This window comes from Ambystoma mexicanum, chromosome 8 (genome assembly GCF_040938575.1).
Source record: "Ambystoma mexicanum isolate Mex_15411 chromosome 8, UKY_AmexF1_1, whole genome shotgun sequence".
Taxonomy (NCBI): domain Eukaryota; kingdom Metazoa; phylum Chordata; class Amphibia; order Caudata; family Ambystomatidae; genus Ambystoma; species Ambystoma mexicanum.
The window spans coordinates 21,910,232-21,931,920 of NC_090929.1; the positions used below are offsets into that span (position 1 = coordinate 21,910,232).

The window sequence follows — 21,689 nt, forward strand, 5'->3', positions numbered from 1 at the left end:
TGCTGCCAGGTAAAAAGTAGTAACAGCAGTCGGCAGCCACAGAAACGCTGTCTCGCACAGCACAGCCAAACAGTCTCGAAAATGCACGCCCTTTACAATTCAAGTATCTCAATTCACTCAACTAGCTTGGTTAGCTCGCGCGCAGAAATCCAAAGTCAGCTGGAAGACACTTGTTACGGTGTACTTTTAAATTGTTTGTTTTCTGTGTTTATTTCTTTGGTTATGGAGTTTTAGACAACTCCATAGGCATAATCTTTTCATTTGTGTCACACAGCACCCTCAGTGCAGTTACACAGGGAAGCCTTTTAGGCTGTCCCAAGGTTTAAATACTTTCTCTGGGATAAACTGTTTCCCAGAGAAAGTAAAGTGAAATTGACTTTACTAGTCTTTTTAAATTCCTAGACCCAGCACACCCAATCTTATAATAGTGCTGGAGGGGTTACCTAGTATCCCCTGTGTCTAGAAACTCATGTAGCAGTCAAATGCTGGCCTTTCCTCTCGAAATGTCTGGTGGCAGTGGTTTTACAACGAACTACCATGATTTTTCCCGACCGTGAACACTGGTAGCGCTAAATCACGGGAGCCATGTTTTTCACTATGGCGTCTGAGCCCCCGTTGTTTAAACAGGTCCCGGTCGTCTTTTTTCACCATTTCTTTTTGGAAAGGTCCTTTGAGTTAGTCTCTGCGTGCCAAACCAGGTTTGGTCCCTTTGTTCCTATGCCTTTGGGGTGCTTCAGGACTGAAGACCGCCTCTGGCGCCACAGTGTCTGGGGTGGGCAGGAAGTGAGGGAGGTGCCTGAAACTCCCTGTGCTTAGTCTCCTAGGAGACCCAAATGCACTCTGGCGTGATTGGCTGACTGTACGGCAAGGACAGCAACCCTGCTGGGTGAGTGACAGCGAGGCTGGAATGAATGGGAGAGAACTGAATAAAAGGCGAGTCTATAGGCTTGGAATGCAGAGTCGACCACTGGAACGAAAGAACCGAAAACAAGCTGAAAGAGGAGGGCTGCTGCAACTCCTGGACCGTTGGTTTGCCCGGTGAAGCCTTGCTGCAGGTCCGAATCGCCAAGTTAATCTCGACAGAGAAGCCCCCACAAGGACGACTTCTCCCTTGAGTTGGTGGGACCAATCAACTTGACACTAAGGCACCTGGATACCATTCTCCGAGCTGGTTGTATTTTCCTCAGGGTGCTGCAGGAAATCGAATAACCAGGGAGAGGGACACCAGTTTGTGTGCTTGACTACAGCTACCAGAATTGAAGATCTGCCATTTGCCAGCTTTTCAACTAGTCCCAGTGCAGGAGTCCCCCAACGACCTTCCTCTTGTCCCCACTACTGAGGCTCAGGAACATCGAGATCTGCAGGAACAGAAGTCTTCAGCTGCATCTTTTTCTTCATTGTAAGGTACTGTGAAAACCCGACCGAGAGAACATACCTCTCACTGCGAAAGTGCGTGAAACCTTGGCAACGTGCTTGTGACCCAACATATGAATCTTTCTTGTACAAACTACTTCCAAGAACTTTGGCAAACACTTTTCCATTTAACTACCAGAACTACTTTATCCTATATAAGCCCATTGATTTTGGCCTAACCTAATGCATTGAATTGACTCCTCTGGTGAGCTCAAAGTATTTGCACTGTCAGACCCGCCACAGGGCAGGGTGTAGGGGGTGGTTGGATGGTGTCAGGGGAAGTTGGGAACTGTTGGGGAAATGGGGGTTGAGGCTTATGTAGGGGTAGAGCCCAAGGGAGTACTGATCCAGGGAGCCTATCATGCATGCATAGGAACTCACCCGCAGGGATGATTAAATTCCTCTCGATGAATATACAGCAGCTAAATACCCTGGTGAAACAGAGTTGGAAAGATTTCTAGCTCAGTACGCGCCAGATATCACAATGAAAGAAACGCACAACAGGAAAGCGATGCTAACCGCCTCAGGTTGGGTGGGTTTCGTATTCTAGCCCAGGCGAATGCAGAGTCCTAAACAAGGAGGGTACTTGTGGGAATCAAAGGGACTAACCGCGCAAACTTGTGCAACAAAAGCAGACAAGGAAGGCAGATACGCTTTTATTACTGACAGTAGACAATGTCACGCTCGCCACGGTCTACGCCCTGAACTCCGGGCAAGATGGGTTCCTTTGGATGGCCTTAGCAGATCTCTAGGGCTTTGCACAAGGGGAGATTATTCTGGCGGGGGGACATCAATATGGCCTGGGACCCCCAAAGGGATAGGAGCAACACCCCCCACAGGCACCCCCGGCCCTCCTGAGGAAGATGGAATACCTAGCGCTTTCAGACCTGTGGGTCGCACTGAGGGGGGCTGAGCCAGGGTTCATGTAGTATTCCCATGTCCACCAATACATCTCCCGAATCAATTACATCTGGGGATCCACTACTTTAGTAGGCAGGACCCACGGCTATCACACATTACCTATCACTCTGTCAGATCATGCACCTCTTAGTGTAAATAAAAAGTAATGTGCCCCGCAGGGTCTTTGGCAATGGACATTTCCGAGGGTCGCCCTGTCCGACGTGGCTATACGTGCGGATGTAGAGGCAAAGATCAGGGAATTCTTTGCCATGAATGGGGACATGGGGTGGCGGAAGCTACAATTTGGGATGCCTTCAAAGCTACTATTAGAGGGGAGCTTATCGCCCTGCGTGCCCGGTGGCAAAACCAGAAGCACGCTGTGGAGATTCAGCTAGAATAAGATCTCCAGGGCATTATGGAGAGGATGACTAGTAATCCCACAAGAGCATTACTCAAAACTCCAGCATATCGGGTGTAGCTGAATATGCTTCAAACAAAAAAAAGCGGAATGGGGTCTTTTAGCACTCAAACACAAATACTATGTACATGCCAATAAGGCGGACAGGCTGCTGGCTAGACAACTGAAGCAGAAGTCTGCTGCCCACACGATTGCAGGGATCATATCCCCTCAAGGCGAGAAATGTCATGCTACCTCGGATATCGCAGCCCAATTCGCCACAAATTATGTGAACCTATATAGATCAGATGGTCCAGATGAGGGTAACCAAATGGACTATCGCAGATCGGTTCCTCCCCCAAATTTCGAGCGCAGATTGTAGAGGCGGATATGTTAATGGTTAATGTTAAAGGTCATTTGTACCGCGCACTATCACCACCGGAGTGGTCCCCTGGCGCTCTGGAGGGGGGGATGGTGGGTTAGTGGGTGGAGGCTGGAAAAGTGCAAGATTGCAGTGATGTGCTGTTGGCAGCCTCAGCCCGGTGGTTCCGTCGGCTGGGCCTGAGGTGTATGCGGCCGGTAGTCGTCGTGTGCTGGTGTGCGAGTCTGTGTTTTTTTGTTTTGTTGTTGCAGTGTAGTGAAGTTCGTGCGGTTTGCTGCGCTAGAGGTTTGTGGTTGTGTTTAGTTTGGAGTTTGAGAGGTGTATGCAGAGAAGGAAATTGTTAATGGTATTCGTTAGTCATCTCTATCCTGGACTGAACCGGTTGGGCTCGTGTAATCTTACCCGACGGGATGCTTGTACACCCTGAGCCTCAGGAGGTACGTGCCCGATTTTCCATTCGAGGCCGTTTGAGGATCTAGCTGTCCCCTCCGCCCGCTCCCTTAATAAACCTTGCATGCTCCTCCCCCCCTCCACATGACTAGCGCCGCTGCTAGTGTCCATACACCCGGTTGTGTGGTGATTGGAGGAAGTCCTCCGGGTGATTAAACGCCTCCCCTCGGGAAGAGCTCCTGGGCCAGACTGCTACACGCCGGGATTTTGTGAAACCCATCAACAGATTTTAGTCCCTAAACTGACGACACTCTAACACCTTTGCTGCTGCGGGGAAGATTACTCTTACAATGGAGGAACCAAAAATCCTCTTATTCCCCAAGCCACATAAAGAGCCCTCTCAATGCGGCTTGTACAGACCAATAGCGTTCATAAACATTGATGCTAAAATCTACACGCGAGTTCCGGTAATTAGACTGGAGGGACTTTTACCACAACTCAGCCACCCCGACCAATCTGGGTTTATTAGGCAGCGACAGACTGATGACAACATCAGAAGGGTCTGCCACATAGAAAAAACGCAGAAAAAGGGAACCCATGCGCTCCTACTATCCTTGGACGCTGAAAATGCATTTGACCGGGTGGAATGGTCATTTTTGTTCAACACTATGCGGAAACGGTACGTGGGGCCGAAATTCATGGCCATGGTCAGAGCGAACTACTGCAATCCATCGGCCTGCATCCTAGTGAATGGAGAACTATCGTCTCTGATAAATCTATCTAGGGGTACTAAACAGAGGTGCCCCCTGTCACCCCTCCTATTTGCACTATATTTGGAACCATTCTTAGCTACCATACGACTAAACAAGGACATTTGGGGCATACCATGTGGGGGGGGGCAGGGGTATAGGGTATCAGTGTATGCCGATGACATGCTGCTGACCCTGGAGATGCCAGGTACATCACTGCCTGTGGTGATTAAAGACCTACAGAGGTTTGTCGAAGTGGCGGGGCTGAATGTGAATCTGGCCAAATCTGAGATACTGAACCTAACACTGAAGGGGGCTGAGATGACACACCCGAGATTCCTCCCAATTCATGTGGGTGCAACCAAGTCTAAAAGTACTGGGTATCCATATAATGCAATTGATCAGGGGCCTCTAACGCTAACTACTCCACGCAACTTGCCCTCTGTCTACCTCTTGGCTAGGCAGAATTAATGCCATTAAAATGACGGTCCTCCCTAAGATGTATCTTTTGCAAGCCCTCCCGATCGCGGTGCCAGAATAATATTTCGGCGCCTTATACAAGTATATTAGCGCATACGTATAGAAAAAGAATCCCGCCCCCACCACCTTCCCTGGGTGGTGAGGAAGACACTGCAGCTGCCAACCAAGAAAGGAGGGTTAGGCTTACCTGATCTTTGGGCATACTACAAGGCGGCCCAAATCAGAGTAATGAAAGATTGGTTTGCCTTGGACTCGGGGAAGATTTGGTGACAGATGGATCAGGCAGTGGTTGGCGCCCCACTGGGAGGAAGTCCGATGGTTACATAAGGATCGTCGGCCACACAAATCAGACATCACTGCATTAGTAGAGCAACACTGGGATTGGCTTGCAAGGGAAAACCAGTTTACCACCTTCCCATCCCCCTGTACACCGTTTAGGGGAAATCCAGACTTCACTCCAGGTATCCCCGAGGGTGGGTTTAAGAAATGGGAGGAGAGGGCGCTAGAGGGCCAACCAAGATGGCTCCTCTGTGAGCTCTGACGTGGCTTCCATATTAATCCCGATAATCAAGTGGTCCAGTAAGTCAATCGGCTGGTGCCGATACATAACTGTGCCTGAATATTTAAGAAACAAGCAGCAAGGTTGAGGGGAGCGAGAAACACCTCAAGCCCGGCTCGTAATAACACACGGTGAGCGGAGCGTGTCACCCTGCAGCTCTAAGCCGAGAACCAAGTGATCCGGCCCCAATCAGCGTCGGAGCTGACTAACTGCAGGGCCCTGAGAAGCAGCCGAGGGGCTCCACAGGCGGACTGGGCCATTTGGACAGCTATCGCTGGTGCGATGATGACCCGGACAGCATCGGAGGCCGGCTGTCGAGCGCAGAACAGAGGAGGCAGCCTACTGGGGCGCTGTGGGGCTGCCTGAGTGGAGACGCTGGGATCTGGCCTCTATCAGTGTGCCGTGGCCACAGAGTCGCTGGATAGAACAGCGCGCCGAGATCGCAGAAGCGGCTACATCATCAAGCGGATGGAAAGTAACCTGCGAGCCCCGTGGAGGCAGACCCCAATGGCCACTACCTCCAACACGAACAAGACACAGCTCCAAGCAAGATGAGGCTTAGCAACCCCCTCCCGAGCCCGCCCCCCCGACCTTCCGCCCATCTTCATCCATACTTGATGGGCCCTAAGGGATAAGACCGAGCCATAGACCCCTGCTAAGAGGAAACTGAAGCTCAACGGCCCCTGCGCCTCACACAGCCCGGCCTGGCAGCACACACAGGGTCCAATGTCTCGGCACAGCTTCAGGGCTCGGCCTCCGTGGGCAGCTGACACCCTGTGCGCGGCACCCCCTTGATAGCGATGAGACCGCACCAACAACAAGAGGGGTAATCATCTTCAAACTCTCAGCTCCTTGAAGAACACCATCTCCACAATGCCAGACCCAGCTCCCCGGGGCTGCGGCGGGTTCCGGGGAGTGCAGAGCAACTGGCCGTTAAGGCCAAATATTAAGATTTGGAGGGACTCTCTCGGCGCAACAACGTCAGTCTGGTTGGGGTGCGCCAACAACAAAACCTGAAAAAGATGGAAGACTTAGTGGAAAACATTTGCAAAGAACTGTTTGTTTCTGCTTTATCGCAGTTATTCGTGGTTGAAGGGGCCCACCGGGTCCCCGCTACCCGCCCTGTCCCCAGAGCCGCTCCAAGACTGATCATAGCTAGCCTCTTCAATTACAAAGACTGCAACAACTACAATTAGACGGCGACAATATTCAGCTGTTTCCGGACTTTTCTCCTGCGGTGCAAGCGCAGAGGTCGTCGTTCACAGGAGTAAAGCGCAGACTGCAAGACAACCACCTGCTCTACTCCATGCTGTTACGCATTCAAATTACGCATTCAACATGCTGAAGGTACAATTCTTTAACTCACCAGAAGACGCAAACGCCTTCTTGGATCGGGTGGGATGCTGACACGCAGACAATCCACAGCCACCAAGGGGAGATTGCGCTAGGAGGAACCCACCATGATCTTACACCGCTTCCGGGCCCGATCTACTCCTCAAGACTCGACCTCGCGCACTGGATTCGTAAATCATGAGGCTGTACGGGAGTCCAATGTCTTGGAAGGACACTAGCGCCCCAAGCACAGAAAAAGTTCACGATAGTGCTCTAAGGGGAGGGTAAACTTACGGGCATGTTGGGGGTTGCCCGTGTGAAAGGGTGGGAAATCGTGGGCAAGTTGGGGGTTGCCCAGGCAAGAGAAGTTCAGTTTCAAAGATGCACAGACTACGTTCAAGCCGCCCAAAGCCAGTTACCTCCTTAACCCACAAACTCCAGCCCGCAGTGGGTCTGACCGACCATCATAAACATACAGCCGACAGAATGATACGGCACCCTAACCCCAGGCACAGGAAACGCCAGAAACTCGGCCAAAGATTAGACGACATACATCATGTTCAATATAGCTACTTGGAACATCAGAGGGGGCAATCGGCCGACCAAAGCTCGCAAAATACAATGCCTACGAAGACACAAGATTCACATTGCCTTGATCCAGGAACCGCACCTTCTTCCCAGCACCGAGAACTGGGCCCGCAACTCGGGCTGTCCTAGATATTTCTCCTCCTTCGCTAGAGTCGTTGCCATCCTGATTGACAAAAAAGCAACGTTTAGACTAATATCAACTGAAAAAGACTCGGAAGGACGGGCACTCCTTGTACGTGGGATCCTGGATGGTACGGAAATCATCCTGGTGAACTCCTAGGCCCAAATTCTGACGGATCAAATCATTTTGATTGGGTAATGACCCACCTATAAACTGCAGGATCAGCCATGATCATCTGGAGAGTAGACATGAACACACCGTTGGATCCCAGGAAAGATAGATCTCACGGCTCAACGGGCTCCCAATCTAAGGCCAGCCTTCAGATCAAGGAAATATGTGCTGCCTATGATCTCAGACACATCTGGATGCACAAACATTGGCGCAAGAGTTCTTGTATTTGTATCTCATCACTCATGGGTGCATAACACAAGCTCACGCCTTGACTACTTACTGGTATACTCCCACAGTCGGCTCCACTGTAGGCATAGCCACATCCTGTCTAGAACTCCATCAGACCACTCCCCGGTGACTCTTGAATGCACCATCCCAGGCAGTAAAAAGCACAACCGCCACTGGAGAGTCAAACCTGGAACACTGCAAGATCCAGTCTTTGCAGACGAACTACGAATGCAAATACAGTCCTTCATTGAAACAAACCAAGGTTCCGCTCCATCGGCAGGCACCCTCTGGGAATCCCTGTCAGGGGGCTATCCCTCACGAAAGAGAACTGGATCCTGAAGCTGATTAGGAGAGAACTGAATACCAGTGAATCCCGTCTGAAAGAGCTTGAGCAAGCATGCTAATCAACCAACCTGCAACTCCAAGCGGCACTCAGGTCAGAACTTGAAAATTTCAGAACTATAGCTGAGAGAGAAGCGAAATATGTTCAGAGGCCACAAAGTACACCAAAATGGCGAGGGGCAGAGACACTAGTGTACGCAGAAGAAAAAATTGTTGAAACCTTTCGTGAATTCTAACATAAATGATACAATTCACACTACGCCACGGATCCAAGGGACCTGTCCCGATACCTAGACGACATTGAACTGTATTGGCTAAACACTGAGCTCAGAAAACCACTCGACGCTCCTATCTCCCTGGAAGAAATCCTCAAAGCTATTAAAGAAGTCCCTAACACCAAAGCTCCAGGCTCAGATGGCCTAATAGGTGAATTTTATAAAACCTTCACCCACCTGCTAGCCCCACTCCTGTTGCAGGTGTATGATGAGGCATTGACCACTTAGAAAATCGAAATTAGGCATTGTATTTTGTTGAACTGCTACCTATTATGCCCTGCCTCTAAACTACCTAGCACTAGTAGCAGGATCCCCCTGTCCCACACACACACACACACACACACACACACACACACACACACACACACACACACACACACACACACACACACACACACACACACACACACACACACACACACACACACACACACACACACACACACACACACACACACACACACACACACACACACACACACACACACACACACACACACACACACACACACACACACACACACACACACACACACACACACACACACACACACACACACACACACACACACACACACACACACACACACACACACACACACACACACACACACACACACACACACACACACACACACACACACACACACACACACACACACACACACACACACACACACACACACACACACACACACACACACACACACACACACACACACACACACACACACACACACACACACACACACACACACACACACACACACACACACACACACACCCCCCCCCCCCCCCCCCCCCCCCCCCCGATCATGATGCCCAAGAATGCACCTCCCAATCATGGCATAGTTTCACTCTCCCGCACTCTCCCTGCCACACTCCGCTCAGCCAGCCTCACAGCCATCCTTATAGCCCTCACTATAATGGCCTCTACGCCTTCCCACATATTCCCAGCACACCTCGCCCGGGGCACTGTAAATTCACATGCCGCAGCACCATACTACAACATCACAGTGTCTCGGCCGCCTAGCCACCAGACTCCGCAATCTCAAATCGATCACTTCCTAGGTATTTACTCTGCTCACCCACACCCATCACGACTAGAAACGCCAGATTAGGCACCTGCACTGCACCACTACCCCATACTAAGATGAGCATAGGCACTGCCCCTCTCCCCCCACAACCCCAACATGCCTCTACACTACTTCACACTAAGCTCCTCACTACCACACACCACAACAAGGACACTTCACCCCATACTAGTACAAACAAAAACATCAAAGGCAGACAACACCCACCTCTTAAATGTGCACTACTGAATGTACGCTCCCTACCTGCACATGCCCTCGCGATAAATTATCTACTATCCACACTTAATCTTTGCTTCACCGAATCCTGGCTCAATGCCTCCTGCCCAGCCATCGCACTAGCCCTACCCACAGGCTACACCATCCTTAGGCAAGATAGATGTGATAAGATTGGAGGGGGAGTCGCCCTTATCCACAAAGACTCACTATCCATCAGATTAGCAGACCATAGTACATGGGGTGGTAATGCTGATATCCTATCAGCCAAGTTTATGCTCTCCCCCAATAATCTAATCAACATCCACATCCTATACAGACCTCCTGGACTCCCAGCTGACTTCCAAGAGCACCTCTCCCATCGACTCAGCAACATTAAAAAGTCCTCCAAAATCCTTCTATTAGGAGACTTAAATTTAGGATACAATGATCCTAAGGATAAATCTGCCGCAACCCTAGCTAAAGAACTCACAGACTTGGGTTTCTCCCAAAGAGTCCTCACTCCAAAGGCCGCACCCTTTACTGGGTCATGGATCACAACTGTGCATCCAACATTACCTCAAACACCGTCCTTCCATGGACGGACCACACATGCATCGAATTCTTCATCCCCACCAACCGTAAACCTAAGACGCTCACCCACGCACCACCTGCCACAATAAGAAGTTCTAAAAAACAACGCAGACAACTTGCGTCCCCACCTTAAAAGCCTCTGCCTAGCCCACCTTTCTCTCAGGACCCAATTATACTATCAGCTATCTTCAATGATACTCTCACCAATGCCATAAACTCTATAGCCCCACTTGAAAGCAAGAAGGAAAAAAAATAATTTCACTGCAACTCTTGGTTCTCGGAAGAACTCCAAACCCTCCGAGCTCAAAAGCACCAGTCGCTTAAACTGACAAACGGATCAGAGTGATCTAAATAAGAGCCTCCTCAAACAAATAGCCCTCCAATATAAAAAAGCCATTTTAGCAGCAAAATCCAACTCCTTCAATGATAGGATCTCAAAGGCCAACTCCCAAGCTAAAGAACTATTCGCAATCTTTGGTGAATTAGTCACTCCTCAGGCTACCGCTGACGAGATAACTAAAAACAAAGCCTGATGTGCCAGCATTCAGTCCGCCATGCTCAACAAAATAAAACTCCTCCAGAACAAAATCCCAAACCACTGCAAAGCCCTCCCAAACCAAAAAACCAACCGCCCTACACAAGACAAGCGTAGTAATCTCAATCACGCTCAATTCTCCTTCAGAAACGTCATTGAACCTGAGGTCCTTAATCTCATCAAAAACCTCAAACCATCCCTCTGCAAAGCAGACATTTGCCCTCCCAAAATCAAGGAATGCGCCAATGACCTAGCACCCCTGATTACTGCCTTTGTTAGCGCATCTTTCCAAACAGGAACTGTCCCAAACAATCTCAAGGAAGCCTGGGTGAGGCCACTTCTAAAAAAGGCCACACTTGACCCAGCGCAACCCAACAACTACACACCGTTAACGACAGTCCCGTTCCTCCTAAAAATCATGGACAAAGCAGCTCACATCCAGATCCAATCATACATAGAAGCTAACTCCATACTAGGCAAAAGACAATCTGGCTTCCGTGTCGGGTATGGAACAGAATCTGCCTTATTAGACCTAAAAAATCAAATCTCACAGATCATGGACAAAGGCAATCCTGCCTTGCTGCTCCTCCTCGATCTATCAGCTGCTTTTGACCTGGTAGATCACCAAACACTCACCACCCACCTCAACCATGCAGCCCATTTCTCTAATCAAGCAGCATCCTGGATCACTTGCTTCCTTGACGGAAGAGCCATGAAGGTCTACTCCGACACAGCTAACGCAGATCCTACCACTATAAACTGCTGTCCCCCCCAAGGATCCTGTACAGCCCCCACCCTCTATAACCTCTTCACAAAACCCCTCTTTGACCTACTTGACTCCATGGGTGTTGCATATACAAACTATGCAGACGACACTCAAGTACTTTTACCCCTATCTGGACTCTATCACCAAGACGCCACGGCCCTTCACAACATCTATGCCACTATCCAAGCTTGGATGGCAATCAACGGCCTCTGTCTTAATGGGGAGAAGACTGAAATTCTCATCCTGGGCCAGACAAACACATTATCGAAACTAAGCCCCCAATACAACAGCTTCAACATGGACAACTCAACCATCTCCGTGTCGTCCTCTGTCAAGTCTCTAGGTGTTCACATTGATGGAAATCTATCGATGCACAAACAAGTCGCCGCCATAGCCTCTGCATCAGCGTTCAGCACCAAACTCATCAATGCCATTGAACCCTACTTATCCACCCCCAACCGCTTGGCCATAGCTAGAGCAACTATAGGAGCCAAACTCGATTATTGCAACGCCCTTCTAGCTGGCACCTCCACCAAAAACATTCACAGACTGCAAACCACACAAAACGATGCCCTCAGAGCCGCCATGAGCATCCTTGGAAGAGACCATATATCCCACGCCAGACGTGAAGCACAGTGGCTCCAGGTCAAAGACCGTATTACTCTGAAAATCCTCACCATCACTCACAGGTGCATCAACAAAACCGCTCCAGCATACCTATCTGAAGCAATATCAAGGACCACATCCACTCGCCCCACCAGAGCTCAGTACACCAACCAGCTACACATACCACGCATAGAGAGCCACAGCGGGAGGTCTAGGCTTCTCCTATATTGCACTGAAACTCTGGAACTCACTCCCTGCCACCCTTCGAGCTGAAACTCTACAACCTCAAGGCCACTCTCGTCAACTAGCAAGTGGAGGACTGCCTCCTCCACTTCTGCCATGTATATTGTAATTTAACACAAATGTAATATAACTATATTGTAACCTGTGTATATATACTGCTAATGACTATGTAACTCTATTGCAACCTGTGTGTATATATATATTGCTAATGACCATGTAACTAAGTAACTAAGCTTTGTACTGTAACAAGTGCCACAATGTCCTCGGGCTGTTGTGCGCTATATAAATGCGAATAAAACAAAACAAACACTACCACCAACCCTCTGTATGGCTAACATCATCCTTCTCCATAAAACCGGCAAACCAAGGGAAGATTGTGCCTCATACAGACCGATTTCTTTAATAAACCTAGGCAACAAGATCCTAGCAAAAATCCTAACTGCACGGCTGCTTCCTCTAATGCCTGCCATGGTACTAGCAGACCAAGCAGGCTTCATACCAGGCCGTAATACCTTTGACATAAGAAGGATGTTCAGTGTCATGGAGGTACTTGATCCAGTTTGCCAAGCAACAGCAATCCTTCTCGACGCCGAAAAGGCCTTCGACTCAGTCAAGTGGCCTTTTCTTTTCGCCATCCTGAGACGCATGGGTCTAGGTGACTACTTTGTCAGGTTAGTCACTCTCCTGTACAAATACCCCACTTCCAACATTATCCTAAGAAACACCCGGTCAGCCGACATAGAACTGCATAGGGGAACAAGACAGGGCGGCCCTGTCTGCAATCCTATTTGCCCTGGCCACGGAACCTCTTGCCTCCGATCTACGAAGCTGCCACTTAAACCATGGCCTTTCCCTTGGCCCCCATAAACAAATTATTTCCTTGTACGCAGACGACGTAGCCCTATTTATCCAGAACCCTGCCGAGAATCTGAAACTAGTGATGCAGAAAGTGATCAAATTTGGCAATTTTTCAGGGCTGAAAATGAACCACTCGCAATCCGTAATCTTCCCCCTGACCGCCAACACTAAACAATTTGCAGCTGTTTTTGGATTCCGGTGGCAACAATCGAAAGTCAGATACCTGGGCATTCTGCTGTCCAGATCCACCCGAGACATCATGCAAGACAACTATGAAAAAACAGTAGAAACAATTCAAAGCAAGGTGAACAGGTGGAAACTCCTCCCGCTTACATTGTGGGGGAGAGTTTCCCTGGTTAAAATGGTTATCCTACCTAAATTCCTATACCTGTTCACTAGCATCTCTCTGCTGCTATCACAAAGCTTTCTTCGTCACATCAGAAGCATGATCCTTGACCTACTGTGGGCTGGCAAGTTGGCGAGAGTAGCCTACAACACACTGATCCAACCCGTGATGAAGGGTGGTCTCGCTCTTCCGGACCTGGAACATTACTACTAATTTCTCGGCCATTGGTATGCTACACACTTTATCAGGTCCCACGTCCAGATTGAAAGAGCCCTGGCGTCGCCATACCACCTCAGAGCCGTCCTCTTTGGACAGCTGCAAGTGCCTCGCACGAAAATGAATATTGTCTTCACCCCGTACACCATCTGGAAACAAATGGCGCAAAAGAGTGACATCCAGTCCAGGTTCTCCCCCCTCATTCCTGGGAGGGTCATACCAGGATTTCCATAACCACAGAGAGGATCTACCTGCAATGGACAGATGAACTGGATATATAATCACTAAGTGACCTCTTCCCTGAGGGCATATTTATATCGCCATCAAAAGCCCGAGACATGGGATGCAATAACACCCTAGACATGTTCATCTATTTCCGACTTTTACACGCTCTTCAAACCACCCTCGCTGCCTTTCCACATAAACAACCTACCTGGAAACTCCTGCATGAGGTGATACAATCTCAGGGCGAGGGCCAACTGGTCTCAAGGATATATAACTCGCTTGCCTACGGGCCCTAGAAGATCATAGAGGGGTGAAGGTGGGGGGGAAAGCGCTTGGCACTCCAACAGCAGACGAAGACTGGGCTTATATATTACAGCAGACTCGGAAAGTCTCACTAAATACAAGATATAAACAAATACACTTCAATTACCCGCACCAAGTGTATCGCACACCAGCGAATCTACATGCACAACGTCCAACAATATCCAATATCGTCAGAATGCTGCCGCTGCGGTGCATCTGATGCAGACTTCATGCATTTAGCGTGGTACTGTCCGCGTATCTCCTCATTCTGGAACTTGGTACTTGAGAAAACCTCAGCAATTATAGACACACAGTTGGACGCTGAACCTACGTTGGCACTCCTTAGCCTAAGTAGGCACTTACCAGCCTCTGGACGCAAACTTGCAAGCCTACTGCTGGTCCTGGCACAAAGGATCGCAATGAACTGGGGGCAAGGGCTGCCACAGAGTCTGCAAAGCAGGCTAAACGATGTGACCTACTGCTAGGATGTAGACAGTCTTTTTAAAGACTCTCCCTTTGCACGCTCAACCTCCCCGACATCTGGAGACCCTATATCGCATACCTGATCACCACCGCAGAGTCTCTTCGCCGAATTCGTCCCCAGCAACAACACGACGGACACCTCCAGATCAAAATACTGACAACGGCTCCACGTAAATCTGGCTGATGCGCGTTTGATTCTGATTTAACTAAATGGGGGGGAGGGAAGGAGGGAGAGGGGGGACAAACGGGAATGTAGTTGCGGCCGATGCATAGCCTGTTTGTTGGTTTGTGTTAAAAAACCAACAAAAAGTTTAAAAGAAATGGATGGAAGCAGGCTATACCAAAATGGGGGAAATGATCCGAGGCCAGAACATAGTCTTTCATCCAAGGCAAGGAGGGACTGGGTTTAGCAGAATCAGACAGAACTGCGCTATTGGCTTATGGACCCCAAGATAAGGGCGGGGGCAGCTAGATCCCTAAGCCCCTTTGAAAAGTTTCTTACAACGGACCCCGGGGACAAACCTAATTTCCAACATGTTCAAGCTTTACCTAACAACGAACCACACCATGACCATTGGGCGCCCCAGCTACATGAGGGCCCGGGAGGGGACACTAGGTGTATGAATCCCAGAGGAAACCTGGGAGGAATTATGGCATAATATCCCAAAACTCACACAAGCAATTCAGATAAGGGAGCTTTGATACAAACTAATGATGCAGTGGCACTACACCCCGTCGTAATTGAAAGATATACCCTAACACGGTGGGGAATTGCTTGAGGGACTGTGGAAGGGAGGGGGACTGGCTGCATATATGGTGGGTTGTAGCAAACTACAAACCTACTGGAAACCAATTGATCAGCATATGCACGTGATATTTCAAACTAACACTCAGCAAAGTCCTGGGGACGGAATTTTAGGCTTACACATACCCGGGTGGAACTAGTGGGCAAGACCCACTAAGAAAGCATACATGATTCTGTCACTTTCAGCACTGTTGGTCATTGCACAGAAATGGAAGGTGAAGGACCCATTCATGGAGCATGACTGGTTCTCGAAAATCTGGCACTTTACACCTCTGCAATGGATGTCGTATACCTTCCAGGGTGCACAGGCAAAATTTGCAATAGACTGAGCGGTAGCTATGGGGTTTTTACACGAGGACTTCAGAAAAGGTTTTTGTCCACACACACTATGCATATTGGAAATTGGGTGAACTTTGTACTGCAGCTTGTTCTGTATCGGTGGGGGGGAGACGGGACAGGGGTCAATCTGTTTACTTTCAATGTTGACGTGTGTGTTTTCACATAAGAAAATCAATAAAAAGAATAGAAAAGACAATACACCATTCATTGTGTCTGGACAGCTAGACAGGCCGGATTCCTCTGAACAGCAGCCAACGCAACCCCCTTGACGAGAATGGACCGCCAAGACCCAGCAAACAAATTGTGGCAAAGAAACCCTGGTCTGGGGCAGCAGGCCTGACTCGTGTCGTGACTTCATGCTTGATGGCGATTACAGCAGCAGCAATGTTCCTGGCCCATTAGTTGAGCATCTGTAGCGTCCAAAGCTCCAGCTCCGGATGGCAGCAATCGCAGCAGAGTCCTTGACAGTGCATGGGCAGCCCTAAGGCTGTTCCTGGGACAGTTCCAACAGCGGGCTTATGGTGTAGGACAATGGGACTTGTTGATCCTACCAGCCATGAGGAAGAAGGCTCTGTCGAGGGTCTTCTCTGGTCGCGGGAAGGACATTCGGCCTTCACCGGTGGATGGCTTGGGCAATGCTGGCATCAGTCCTCTTTGCCTTCGATGTAGTCTCCTCCTCTGTGGGCTCTTGGTTCCAGTGGGCAACCTCCCAAACGCCTGCAGGGCTCCTAGTCCTATCCAAAATTCAGACTGGGAGTGACCCCAGCCCACCAATGGCAATGTTCTACACCATTCAAGCGCATAAGGGCTGCCAATCACGTGCCGTCACAAAGCCCACATCGGCCAGGAAAAAAACGCTTCCTGGCAAGAATGTGTTTTGGGACTAGATCTCCCCAAACCCAGTCTTCACCAGTTCGTGACAGAAAGGTAATTGCCTAATAATACAAAAGTGAACACCATAATTTCACGTGTTTCCTGCCTGGAGGAAGCCAAGAAAGCGGGCGTGTTTTCTGCCTTGAGGTCAAGAAAACAGGATGGCTGAAGGACAATTTGCACCACGTGGAAGGGTAATTGTGACTATATGGCACTCAAAATGGCATTTTACTGAGAAAAATCGATGGGGCATGGGAGTCCATTGAAAAAAGATGAAAAACTTGGTTCACGCCACCAGTCCGCCCTAGGCACATTAAATGCTGATGGACACACACACGCGAAAAGGGATATAAAGTACCCCTGTGATACTACACTGTATGGTGGTGTGTGCTACATTAAAATGACACCGTAAAAAACATAAGTGAGGGAGGAAGTCCCTATGCCCTAGTAGACTTTAGGGCTCACGAGTGGCCCCAAAATAGGACCCGAGCAGGTGAATGAAGCTAAAAGGGCTTTACTTGCCTCAAAAGCCAGGAAGGTTACCTGGGCTCTATTGAAATCTATGGTGGGAAAATGCAATATCAGAATTCTTGCCTGCCAAGTATTAATGCTTTAAGTATTGCTGTCATACATTATTTTTAATTTTTTTTTTATTATTATTTTTTTTCCCTGATGTATTTGTTTTCTTCCTCTGCACAGAGCGCTTGGCTACCAGGTGGACGATGGCAAGGTGGAGCAGCAGGACAATTTCCTGAAACGAATGTCTGGAATGATCCGGCTTTATGCTGCCGTCATACAGTTGCGGTGGCCCTATAGGGACAAGCAAGGGGTGAGTGCTGAACCCTGTGGGCTGGTGTAGTGGATTGTGACGTTTGATTCCCCAGGACATGCGTGGATAACCAGGGAGCTGTGTTGTATCAGAGGTGATCTGACCCAATTCTGGTGCACCTTTAATGCTTCTTTGTTTGTGTGAAGTGGTTAGTCTCCATAATTCCATGGGCAATGTCTAGGCCGCCTAAACATTTTCTATCACTTGCCTTTTTTTTGGTGGTCTTCCCTGAAGTCCCTCTGCCATTGCAACCTTTTGTTCTTAAGGCATATGGTATTGGGTGCAACTCAGACTCCCAATTCTTGGCCCATGGGTGTTTGTCACCCTGCATTGGTTTTAGGAGTAGGGTGGTTGCAGCAGTAATTTGTCTTCACCAAAGGTGCAGGCCATTTTACTGCATTGTTAGCCAAATATATCTTTTCAGTGATCTATTTTGTTATTTTTTTACATTTGTTACACGCCCAGATCCTGAGGTATCACGGCATAGTTGCATACAGTTTGGTTATAACAATCTTTACAGTTAATGCGGTAGGTATTAAGACACAAAGTACAGTACATGGTAATATCGTTGTACATAAAAACTTCTATGATGGTATGGCTGGGTCAGATTGGGATGGTTGGGTCGGTTAGAATTGGTTGAATAGCCAGGTTTTCAGTGATTTTTTTTTTTTTTTTTTTTTTTTTTTTTAATCGCTGTAATCGATTATTCATTCTTGATGTTAGTCGGGAGAACGTTCCAGTGTTTAGGGGCCAGGACTTTGAAGCTGCTGCCCCAGGCTTTCAAACTCTTGTAGCGTGGAATTTCAAGGAGGGAATTATTGCTAGATCCGAGGAATCTTGTGGAGGAGTTTTTCATGACTGAGTTGTTGATGTATTTAGGGGCTTTGTTGGCAATGCATGAATGTGTAATGCATAAAGTTTTGAATATGATTCTCGCCTTAACGGCTAGCCAGTGATTATCTCTCCTGGTGTTGGAGATGTGCTCAGTCTTTTTTATTCCTAGCGCTGCTCATAAGGCTTTGTTCTGCATAAGTTGGAGTTTGGTCAAATTAGTGTTGGACGCGCCTAGGAGGAGTACGTTGCAGTAGTCTAACTTTGAGAGTATTAAGGCACTCGCTAGGGGGATGCAGTTTTTGGGCATGAGGCATTTGTGACTTAGGGAAATGAGCTTGGCTGTGTAGGAGGTGGATGAGGGGAGGGTGTTTACTTCTTTTGTCATTGTTAGATTGGCGTCTAAGTAGACACCAAGGGTTTTAACCTGTTTGAGTAATAGGATTGTGGTGCCATCAATGTTGACTGAAGCATAGATAGGCTGTAGGGAGTTGATTTTGGGTGATGACCCGACTATAAGCAGCTCTGTTTTTCGTCATTGAGGCATAAGCTGTTATGGGCCGTCCAGTTTTTAATTCATGCATAGATTTGATTGATGAGCAGTGTATCCTGCTCGTGGTTGCCTGACACGGGAATAAGGATTTGGGTGTCGTCTGCAAAGTTGGTATATAAGACACCCATGGCATCCAGGGCTGCGAATAACAACTTGGTATAGGCATTGTAGAGAGTGGGTGATGGGCAGGATCCTTGGGAAACGCTTATGGGGTTGAATGCTCCCCCATTCTGCTCTCTTGTTTCTGAAATTCAGAAGTATGATTCCTGTACTGTTGGAGGAGTTTCCTGGTGTTTTGTGATTGTATTTATTTTTTAAAGCCCTTTTAAGCTATCATCTGGCTGTGCTGGCCAGATGTAGTGGCTCAGGCACATCCTTGGTTGGAAGTCAAGGCCAGGCTTCCTACAGCCTTCATTGCTGGATCCGTCTCCAGGCTGTTGCACTGCTGCAGCTCACTGTTTTTTCGCCAGGATCTCTGGCTTTGCTATTAGTATTTCTGGAACTTGTGGATCGGCTTAGATCACATGCTCTGCATAGTCCGACATCTAGTGGAAGTTGCAGAGTATTACAAGATTTGTTTTGAAAACTCAAACTGACGTCGACAGGACGTGTTTAATAATATCTCTAGTATGAAGTGTACTGTACCCATGGTCCTTCACGCGTCTAGGTCCCTTAGATTATATAGCTGTTGCTTCCTGGCAAGGTAGTGGCAAACTACTACCCCACTCCTTGGGCTGTGATTGGCCACCCCACCGGAGTGTTTCTCCATCGTCCTCTAGGGTTGTACGTCCTCCTTTCTACTGCAGAATCTTAACAAGGATGCCCAGATAATTAATTGCAACAATACCCTGGTTTTCTCTTATGGAGATGACTGTGCTTTTATCAAGGATTCCCAAATCTCTGCAAAGACCAAGTAATGCATAAACATGGGCCTTGAACAATTTGGACTTGGAGGTTAATGTTGCTAAGTCTTCTATGTGCTTGTTAAAAAATATGCATAAAAAAGGAAGGACTTTTACTCAAGTAACATTTCTATACTTGTGGTTAAGCATTAGGATTATTTGGTTTTCGTTTCACTTAGATCTCAATCCTCAAAGCCGCATGATTTTAAACATGCTTCTGCATTAAGGCATGCTATAGGTGCAGTTTTTAAATTGCCACTGCTTCTAAAACTCAACCAGTGGAACTAATGTTATGAATGTACAAAGCAAAGGCCAAATCTACAGTGCTTTATGGTGGTTGGGTTACAGAAACCCAAAGAAATCACAAGCCACTAAACACTTTCCCTTTTGAGGGATCCGCAATGAGCTGCCATTTAAATATGCTGTCCATAGAGAACTGATTTTCTCTTGGATTGAAGATGCCTTATGTAGGGGGCGTGTCTGAGATGGCGACCGAGTAGCCGCCTTGGCCCATTGTGCCGCATGCACATCCTGTCAAATCCTGTAAACTGATCTCATCCGGTGTTAAACCCATGCCCGGTGGCTTGCCGCAGTAAACCCTAGTTCTCTGGTGAAGCATAGGAGCCAGACGAAGAGCGTGTGCGGGCGGCAGTGCAGTGCTGGGCAGGCCGTCTCAAGCCACCGTTTGGGCCTGCATGCGCCATCCGCTGATGGTGCCGAGAGCGGAGACCATGTGCTGGCAGGGGATCACACCACGGGCTGCCACCTGGAAGGCAGTGAGAGCTGCAGGCGAGCAGGCTACTGGTGAGTGAGCCACTGCCATGTATCGGGAGAGGCAGGCAGTGGCTCGGAACGTGGCAGAGGAGGCCTCCGCTGGAGACACGAGAGAGCGATAGCCACATAAACTGCCCGTGGGCCACCCGGAGCAGAGCGTGTTGGCTGGTTAATCCAGGCAGCAGGAGTAGATGTGGAACGGCGGGGAGCCCGCCGGATGAGTGGTGCAATCACTGAGTGGGAGCCCGGCAGGGGAAAGGCACAAGAGGACCAGGACTGGTTGAGGCAGGGTGCCTACATCATGAGATTGCACACTACCACTGCAGAGCTGCTGGGAGTTGTTTTCTGGCACCTGGAGGAGGCTCCGGGCGGGGTGGCCCGCCCCGAATCACAGTTGGCAGATGCCTGGAGAGGCAGCAGGAAAAGCAGTGATCCAGGAGAAGGCCAGCATCTACCCTATTCAGAGGAGCTTTGCCGCAGGTGATATGGCTTCCCCAGTGGATATGAAGGCCTCTGCTTGCGGCACAGATGGCAGCATGATGAGGACGGACAACCCCCTCTAACAGCCAGCTCAAGTAATTCATCTTGGAAGGCAATCGGACGGTCTCAGACCAAATAGGCTCCTTTTTCGCAGAGCATCTCCTTGATCTGGCAGGACATGGACAATCTGAGGGGCAGAACTGCAGACACTGTCAGTAAGCTCCCTTGATGTTGCACAGTTGAAGAGCCAGTATGGTGACCTGCGGCATAAGGTAACTGGCATGGAGGACCGCCTGCACCGCAACAATGTGCGCCTCCTGGGCTTGCCGGAGAGAGCCGAGAAAGGTGTGATGGAGCGCTTCTTGGAAGGGCTTCTGCCAAGCCTGATTGTGGAGGTTGAAGAGGCACGGGGGATTGCTGTGGACTGAGCGCACAGTGTCCCAGCGCAGGGGCCGGTTTCGATTGCCCCTCTGAGAACCATCATCGTGAAATGCCTAAGATATCTGGATAAGGTG

At 49.0% G+C, this 21,689-nt stretch overlaps 1 protein-coding gene across 2 annotated transcripts in view; it reads left to right on the forward strand.

Moving 5' to 3' along the window:
• Positions 1-21,689, forward strand: part of GLE1 (GLE1 RNA export mediator) — a 570,581-nt gene that overhangs the window by 381,322 nt on the left and 167,570 nt on the right. For both annotated transcript variants that reach the window (XM_069609167.1, XM_069609166.1), the window contains exon 12: positions 17,505-17,634. In XM_069609167.1, coding sequence (XP_069465268.1) covers positions 17,505-17,634 — 130 coding nt within the window. The remainder of the gene's footprint in view (positions 1-17,504; positions 17,635-21,689) is intronic.